The sequence below is a fragment of the Cotesia typhae genome, unplaced genomic scaffold (assembly GCF_013202065.1).
Source record: "Cotesia typhae breed Kobodo isofemale line unplaced genomic scaffold, CoteBio_Ctyphae contig_20, whole genome shotgun sequence".
In the NCBI taxonomy this organism is placed as follows: domain Eukaryota; kingdom Metazoa; phylum Arthropoda; class Insecta; order Hymenoptera; family Braconidae; genus Cotesia; species Cotesia typhae.
Genome location: NW_027423725.1, coordinates 3246312 through 3255873, shown reverse-complemented (window position 1 = coordinate 3255873; position 9562 = coordinate 3246312). Strand labels below are relative to the sequence as shown.

The 9562-nt window shown below is 30.3% G+C and overlaps 2 protein-coding genes across 3 annotated transcripts; both read left to right on the top strand.

Annotated features, from left to right (window-relative positions):
* Positions 1 to 1087: 1087 nt before the first annotated feature.
* LOC141538344 (uncharacterized) lies at positions 1088 to 5612 on the top strand. Of its 2 annotated transcripts, XM_074259733.1 has the most exons (5): positions 1088 to 1146; positions 1219 to 1321; positions 1394 to 1648; positions 3010 to 3258; positions 5322 to 5612. In XM_074259733.1, exons 1-5 carry the CDS (start codon positions 1099 to 1101, stop codon positions 5348 to 5350), a joined length of 684 nt encoding a protein of 227 aa, XP_074115834.1. In that variant the 5' UTR covers positions 1088 to 1098; the 3' UTR covers positions 5351 to 5612. The 2 variants fall into 2 exon arrangements, with proteins under 2 accessions (XP_074115834.1, XP_074115833.1); XM_074259732.1 differs by having other exon boundaries at positions 1219 to 1648.
* A 1017-nt stretch (positions 5613 to 6629) lies between these two features.
* On the top strand, positions 6630 to 9083 carry LOC141538342 (uncharacterized). Its single transcript, XM_074259731.1, has 4 exons — positions 6630 to 6674; positions 6945 to 7199; positions 8565 to 8813; positions 8873 to 9083. Exons 2-4 carry the CDS (start codon positions 6950 to 6952, stop codon positions 8956 to 8958), a joined length of 585 nt encoding a protein of 194 aa, XP_074115832.1. The 5' UTR covers positions 6630 to 6674; positions 6945 to 6949; the 3' UTR covers positions 8959 to 9083.
* Positions 9084 to 9562: the final 479 nt, after the last annotated feature.

Here is a 9562-nt window from a genome sequence, read left to right as displayed (position 1 = left end):
CACTAATAAAAAATTTTCTTAACTGTTTAATTAAAAATGACCTCTTCAGTATGATACAGCTGGAATTTTAAGTTTATTATGGATTTATAGTTTTAATTATGTTTGAACTTAATTAACGACCGGTAGCGTTGAAAGATGTTAGTTCATCGAAAGAAATAAATCTATTATATTTTGTTGTATATTTATTAATGTATAAATAAAAATAATCTATATATATATATATATATATATATATATATATATATATATATATATATATATATATATATAGTAGGAATTATCGTTGTTGTATAAATGATTTAATTCACTACGTAAAAATAACTATTGATTATTTATTATAATTTAATGTGTTACAAAAGAAAAGCGTCGATTATATTTTGAGCTCTAATCTTTGCATGTGGCAAAGTCGGTAGTAGCTGGCTATTGACTGTCTATCATTTACGAAAATTGTCTAAGTAGGTAAACGACGATTACAAATGTTTCGGGCGCCGAGTGTCGGCGGAATTAACCGATATATTTGTAATCGTCGTTTACCTACTTAGACAATTTTCGTAAATGATAGACAGTCAATAGCCAGCTACTACCGACTTTGCCACATGCAAAGATTAGAGCTCAAAATATAATCGACGCTTTTCTTTTGTAACACATTAAATTATAATAAATAATCAATAGTTATTTTTACGTAGTGAATTAAATCATTTATACAACAACGATAATTCCTACATATATATATATATATATATATATATATATATATATATATATATAGATTATTTTTATTTATACATTAATAAATATACAACAAAATATAATAGATTTATTTCTTTCGATGAACTAACATCTTTCAACGCTACCGGTCGTTAATTAAGTTCAAACATAATTAAAACTATAAATCCATAATAAACTTAAAATTCCAGCTGTATCATACTGAAGAGGTCATTTTTAATTAAACAGTTAAGAAAATTTTTTATTAGTGAGCAGCTCATTCAATTTTACAGAATAATAAAAATTTTTCAATTCTCAAAAATGATAAACAACGTAATTATAATTTTTTTGGTAATCGATGTCTATATAACTCATAGTTTATCAAAAATTAGCATGATTGTCGAAGCTTCTTTTGATACTTGTCCTGACTTGGGGAGAATGGTAAGTTGAGAAATACTCCATCGAAATTTTTGATCAATAAATCCTTTAGTCTCGATAGATACATTTTTCCAGTGTCATGCAGATCAATCTCCGTTGTGCTGTAATAACCGTGCTATATGCAGAGTTCTTAGAACACAGACGTCCTCGGAAAAAACATTTATATGTTCGATCCCAGGTACCGAAAAATATGTAATTTTCGTAACATTAATCGTACAAATTGATAAAATCAAGGATAAACTATTTTCAGCAAAATTAGGGGAATTTTGTCTAAATGACATTGAGTGTTTGCGATTAGATAACGCTTTTTGCTGGACTGAGTTACATCAATGTAATTGCTTGACGGGTTATGGTGAGCTGAATAAAAATGGAAGATGTGTTCCACTCATTGGTGGTGTTTGTAGGGTAGATGCTGAGTGCCAGGTACCACATGCGATTTGTGTTGAGAGTAAATGCCAATGTCGAGAAAAATTCATTAAAATCTCTCAGACACAATGTGTACAAAGTTAGTAAATTGCTCAAATTTAATAAACATAAATTAAGAAAAAAGTCTATTTTTCACACGATAAAAAGTAATTTATAATAAATAATAGTCGATTTGTAATAAGTAATGATCAACTGCTAAAAATTACCATTTCAAACAGTAAAATCGTGATTTTAATAATCACTATGTAATATTTATCATTTAAATGCTACAATTTATTCTCTATATGGAAGAAAATACTATTTGAAATAGTAATATTCGCTAGTGATTGTCTGAAATGTTCAAATATAATAATTAAGGATTTTGACTTTGATATTTATCATTTCGTACATGGCGAAAAAAACATAGGGGTTTTTTCCGATTTTTGCATAGGAAAAATTCATTTATCACTAAAATTTATGTAACTTAATTTAATAATTACAAATTTACATAACTATTTCTCATTCGAGCAATTTCAGATAATTTAAAAGTAAAACAGTGATATACAGTCAATTTGTGATAAAAAAATTCGAGGAAATTTTTTTCAAATTTTGCTTTACAATTCGAAAAAAATTTTAAATCCAGCAGATTATGGACGGTGCGGCTTAAATTGTCATAACTTTTTCAAAAATTAACTTATTGGGACGTTTTTTTTTTCAAAATTTTTTTATCAAATGTTCTTTTTGGGAAAAAATAGAAAAAAAAATTATTCGAACCTGTCTTTACCGTTATTTTTTTAATTTTTCGAAAAACTCCGAATTTTTCGATGATAAACATTTTTAATTTCATTTTTCTGTCTTTCATATGAAACTTTGACAATTTCTACGAATATCCTGAAAATTTCAGAAAAGTGTTTTTTTAATTTCAATTTTTTTTTCAATTAAAAAAATTTTTTGTCATAAATGAATTTTTCCTATGTCACATGGAAAATTCTATCATGTTAATAAAGAAAAATTCTCATGTCACTATTGGAAAAATTACTATGTTAACATTGGAAAAATTTCTATGAGATCCCCTTCTCTTCATCTGAGTTCCCTTTCTCCTCATAGTATGGACTATATATTGAAACGGCAATTTTTTTCTGTTTGAAACTGTAATTTTTAAGATGAGAAAGTCGTTATTTACTGTAGTGACAGCTACTAATCACTATTAATCATTTTCGATATTAAATTACAAATTGTTGTTTTACACTTTCTACATTTTCTGTAATATTTATATTTTTGCCACCCCGATGTCCACTTTACTGTTTGTAACTATAAAAATTAACCGGAATCCGAGTCAATTCTACTGTATACTTTTTTCCGTGCGAAGATTTTTCTTCAAGTCAGTAAAATCGTGGAAAAAAATACATCATCTCTTGCATGAAGTGTAAAAGTGTAATTAATATTGCTATTATGCCTTAGCTTCAATCGGTAGACGATGTGAAAAAGATCTTGACTGCAACGACATCCTCCATGTTGGATGCTCGGTCGGTGGAAAGTGCGTTTGTAAAGACAATCACATTCTTCTCAACAATTCGAAGTGTGCGCCATTGTTGGGTGAATTCTGCTGGAGCGATGAACGATGTGCAGTAGATAACTCTGTTTGTTTCCAAAACTCGTGTCAATGCAAAACTGGTTATACGTTCGAAAATAACACTTATTGCAGCAAACGTAAGTACATTCACTTATACTCGCTCATAATCAATGCACTTGTTTCTCTTCTGGCAATTTGGGATTTTCTTTATATAAAAAAATGATATGATTTGATTAAGAGTAATTAATTTTTTAATTACTTTTAGGCCTTTCGAATCATGTAAATAATTTCAAACCAAGCATATTACGGACTTTTCACACACGGAAAGAACAAAATGACACTGGATATTCTCCCATATTATACTCAGTGATATTTGTGGTGAAAAAAAATTTCAGATAACAGCAAATACAATTCAGATTAAAATAATTGATTTTCGGATTATACTCAGTGTAATCTCCGATTTCACTCAGTAATTTTTCTGATTATACCGCGGAAGATTACACTGGATATAATCGAAAAAAACACACCGTAAAATTTGAATTATACTCGGTAAGAATTTGGATTATACCCACGACAACTCCGCCATTTTTTTTCTCGCGCCTGCGCGTGAAGTGTTGTTTACAATTTGTGAGTTATAGTCAATCAACATATTGAACATTAATAAAATATAATCAGTGAATTATACTAGTGCACGGAAAGAACAAGATGACCCTGGATATCATCCCAGATTATACTCAGTGATATCTGTGGTGAAAAAAAAATTCAGATAGTAGCTAGTATAATCCAGATCATATTGTGTAATATCTGGATTATACTCATTAGAATTTGGATTATACTAGCTAATATCTGAAATTTTTTTTCACTCGGTATAATCTGGGATGATATCCATTATGTTATTTCCGTGTGTGTGACCATTTATATTTTTTGCTATCTGAAAATATTTTCTTGCCGTTGTAATTATTACAATTACAAGCTATGTAAAAATAGTGTACAAGACGTATGTTTTTACGTTTATACTTGTGACAATAAGATCTAAACTGTTCGTAATTACGCTTGAGTTGTACATTGCTAATATTTCATTTTTTAATTTTTATTTTTGTGTAATACCAATTATTATGGCAAAGTTATCGTGGGTATTATCCAAGTTTCTATCGAGTATAATATGGGAGGACATTCAGTGTCATTTTATTCTTTCCGTGCACTTGTAATCATTTTTTTTTTCACACGAAAAAAAAATGGAAAAATTATATTATACAATGTAAAAGTGGCCCGCCTTAAAGAAAACTGGAAAAATTACAGTTTTAGATTATAATTATTATAGATTTTATAAGAATTACATTGTAAAATGTAATATTTATATTTTAATGGAAAAATTACAATCTGAAACTGTAATTTTTCCAGTTTTTTTTTTTACGACAGGCCACTTTTACATTATATAATGTAATTTTTCCGTGCACTAAGGGAAAGAACTGGAATTGGTTTTTTTTATCATAATCTTAACAGCGAACATTATCCCGACTAGAAATTACTTTGGGAATGCTCAAGGTATACATTGGGGCCCCATTGGGTTTCAACGGGGTATGCCCAAGAGGAAAAACCCAACGAGGACCCAATGAGAACCCGATTGGGAAAACCCAACGTAAAAATAATAAATTATTGCCAGTTTTTCCCAATTGGGATCTCTGTGGGACCTCATTGGGAAAACCTAACGTAGAAATAATAAATAATTGCCATGGCATAAAGTTTATTTTATCTGAGATCTATTGAAAAACTGGATTGCGAAATTCATAAATAATCTGTAAATTTAACCAATCGTTAATTTAGATAAAAACAATCATCCAAATATGTGTGTGCTTATATTAGTTGTATATATTTGTCATAAGTAAAATAGAAATAAAAATAAAAATTAATCGTTAAGAAAGGTAAAGCACCCAGTAGATAATAATAAAAAAATTCTGAAAACTGTTCAAATTCGCGTAAATGCCACTTAGAGGAAAAATCAAAATTTTCGAAAAATTCAAATTTTTGAAAAAAATTTTTTACCAAAATAATTTTCAACAGAAAACCTCTACAAAATTGTATTTTCAAGTCAGTTAATTGAATAAATAAAAATACATTCTTGAAGCTTGAGCATAACATAAAGTATATTACAGTCAACCGATCGAGTTGATGTGCACCAAATGAGTATTGTATTCTTCAGTATTCCTGCTTGGACCAGAAGTAACTTGAAGGACTGACGAAACTAAGGACCCCAGTTCGAGCCCAACCCACGCCAAGGATTTTTTCAATCGATAAGTCTGTATCAATGCAAATAAAGATCGTAAATAAGTTCAAATATGATATGAGTATCGGATCCTAAATTATTCTTAATTTTTTCAAAAATTGTACTATTTTATTTCCAAAATTTAGATTGAGCTTTGATGGGGATTTTCCCATTGGGCCCGAGGAATTGCCCAATGAGGACCCCATTGATCTTTGCGTTACATCCCAATGTGGGGCCCCAACAGGGGATCCCAATGGGGACCCTATTGGTTTTACTTTTAAATTTCTGGTCGGGATTCCGAAAAAAACATTTTTTCAGGGAAACTGTTTGTATCATGTAGAAAACATAAAGAATGTAGTGATGTACCACATGCAATTTGCTCGTATTATAGGAGATGTATTTGTGAAGACAAGTATATTGCAATACGTACCGAAGAATGTCGCTTACCGCCAAATTTGGAAGAAATGCATTGATGACACATGTCAATGCAGCACTTATTTCTAATTTCTTAGCATATATACATGTAAAAAGATGCTTGCATTATGACATATGTCAATGTTTCGTAAATAATTGACAAAAATATATTGAGAACAAGGATGATATATACACATCACAATATTACATTTTATAAAATGTTCTTGAATTAAAAATAATAGGTTTAATAATTCATGTAAAAATTTTGAAAATAAAAATGTTATTAGTTTCAACAACCTTTTTTACTGTGTATAGTTTTAACGGACATTTATAGAGAATTGTATATCAATTTACAAATCTCAATATAAATTAAATACATTTTTTTTTCGGACCACGTTAGATTATGACGCTATTGGTCGTTAAATCTAAAAGTAATTGTAATCATATATCGATTAAAAAACTTGAAAGTCTAAATTTATGAAGTTACGTGTAAAAGAGTCATATATCGAACGGTTTTAACAAAAACTGAACTGGTGATCAGTGATTCATAGAGAAGAAAGATAAATTTCATTTATCGTGTGCAATGATAAGCGTAATTATAACTTTGTTAGTGATCAATGTCCACTTGCCTTGTAGCGTATCAAGAACTAGCATAATCACAAAATTATTTCTTGAAAGCTGTGTTGACTATGGAAATATTGTAAGTGTTCAGATTCTCAATCGTAAATTGTGATAAATTATTATCTAGTTTTTCATCAATACATATTTTAGTGTGATCGAAAAAGTCATTTTTGTGTTGCAATAATTATGATGTATGCAGATCTACTGGATTACTCAATGATTCCTCGGGTGACATACACAAATGCTTCTCTACTGGTAAAATAGATATTTATGTCATAAGGCCGTGAAGTGGCGGTTTTCTGACAGCGACGATATTTCGATATAAGCTTAAGGTTTATGGGGAAGGTTCGAAACGGGCGTATTTTTAACGAGCGGAAATTTACGCTCGTTTTCGAACATTCGCGTCACAAAGATTAAAGCGAATATCGAAAAAAAGCTCTACAATAGTTGTATCGTAAATTTTCCCAGAAATTTTCTTCTTATATTAATACAGAATCGATGAACTCAAATGATGATTATTTTCAGCAATTATGGAGGAATTTTGTAAAACTGATTTTGATTGTTTGGGGTTAGATTACGCTATTTGCAATTATGAAGTTAATCAGTGTCAATGTGTGCCTAATTTCGGAATACTGAGGAAAATCGGAGGGTGTGTGGCACTTATTGGTGGATATTATGAAGTACAGGCCGATTGTACAGTACCTGATACAATTTGTGTTGATAAAAAATGTCAATGCAAAAGTAAATTTATCAAAAAATCGTTTGAAGAATGCAAAGAATGTAAGTATAAATTACCAAAAAATAACATTAAAAATATTATTGAATAAAGAAGAATAATTTTTTGCATTTAACTATTTTGAGTTTATTCATTTTGAATTAAAAAAACATTCTTGATCGAATAAATATTTATTCTTCATACAAAATTAAAATCTCTTGAGTAAAGAATAAAATTTATTTATATAATTAATTAAGGTTAAGAGAATGTAGGATCTTAATAAAACGCTGAGAAACTTTATTATTTAGCGATGCTTCTCGTGTGAAAAAAAAGGTTCCTGAAAAGTTCCAAAATAGTTCCTGGTCTGGAACGTTCTTATGATAAGACAATCCGGAATATCCCGGAGTATTTTTGCAATGTTCTCGAAACAGTTCTGGAACATCCATGGAACACTTCAGGAACATCTCAGGAAAATCTCCGGCAGATTCATACAATATTGCTGGAAGACTTCTAGAATTAATTGGGAATACTTTCGGAACATCTCCGATACACTCCTGGAACATTCCCGAAATACTTCTGGAAAATTCCTGGAATACTTCCGGCACATTCCTGGAATACTTCCAGAATGAATCGGGAATATTTACAAAATATATTGGAAACACATCGGGGAAGTGATTGAAATAATCCTGGAACATCTCTCGAATACTTCTGGAACATTTTCGGTAAACGTCTGGATTATGTCTGAATTTCTTTCAGAATAAATCGAGAATAGTTCCGGAACATCTCCGGCATACTGATGGAACATTTCTGGAATTCTTCCGGAATAAATCTGGAATACTTAAACACTATACTAGGAATACATCGGGGACACGCTCAGAATATTCCAGGAACATCTCTCCTTGTAACTATTCCCGATTTGTTCCAGAAGTATTCCAGGAATTTTCTAGAAATATTTCGGACATGGTCCAAAAGTGTACCGGAGATGTTCCGGAAGTATTCCCAATCTATTCTGGAAGTATTCCAGCGATATTCTATAAATTTGCCGTAGACTTTTCGAAAATGTTCCGGAAGTGTTCCATAAATGGTCCGAAACTATTTCGAGAATATTGCAAAAGTGTTCCGGGGTTGTTCCGGATTGTCTTATCATAGGAACGTTCCGGACCAGGAACTATTCCGGAACTTTTTTTTTACCCGAGTTCGTGCACTTTATTTGCAGTTCCTCAGGCTATCATAATATAAATCTCAATATCGTCAACTTAATAATAAATTTCTTATCACAATTCATACTATGTTGATCACGATAATTGGTCACGCTTTAATTAATTGAAATGTGCGAAACTAGCTAACTACAAAAATAAATAATTCTACTGACAACTGCAATATTCTCATGTTCGCGATCTTAGAGACTAAGATAAATAATATTTTTATAGCTATAATCGGACAAAAATGTGAAAGAGACTTAGACTGCGAAGGCGTCTTTCATATTGGTTGCTCAGTCGGTAAGAAGTGCGTTTGTAGAGACAACCATGTTCTCATTGATAATTCAACTTGTGTGCCATTATTGAACGAATTTTGTTGGAGCGATGAGCAATGTGCAGCGGCTCATTCTGTTTGTTTCGAAAATATATGTCGATGCCAGTCAAATCATATAACAGTATCTAACGTTCATTGCATAAAGAGTAAGTTATATCAATTATGTTAGAATAAGACATTATCTATAAAAATTCTTTCTTTTTAGGAAAACAGGGTAGAGTATGTTCTAACCATGATGATTGTAGTGACATGCCCCACACAGCATGCTCTTTATTTCGAAGATGCGTTTGACAAGCCAATAATGTTATAGCAAATGCTAACGAATGTCGCAGGCCTCCAAATTCATCAAAAGTGTCCTCATTACAAGTGTTAGCATAAAAAACATGCAATGTTGTTTTTTTTTTAATTAATTTTAGCTTCTGTGCTTATTTTGATAAGCTAATGTCGAATTAAGACGAAGTTTAAAAAAACGGATTATTATCTTTTTATTCAATTATTGGCTCGAGTATATATTTAGTGTTTTTATTGGCACACCTGAATCCTCTGACGAAATTGTATATCCCACAAAAAACAGTTTCACTGTAAACCTTCGCGCCAAGTACACGTCAAACTATTGTTACAAACTATGATAATTTGATTTTTGCAAAAAACTATTAAATCGAAAAAAAAAACCAAGTACAAAAAGTTTTTTGGATTAAAAAAACGCTAAAAACAGTAAATATTAAGAAAAAAATTTAATTTACTTGATGTGCATCATTTCAATACTTTCATTATCCACAGTTATTTGAATTGATACCAGTAGTGTGAATTATAATGCTTTTAATAATATTACTTTTCTCACAGGCACGTATACTAATTTTCATCATATTTGTAACCAAAAGTTTAAACTTTGTGC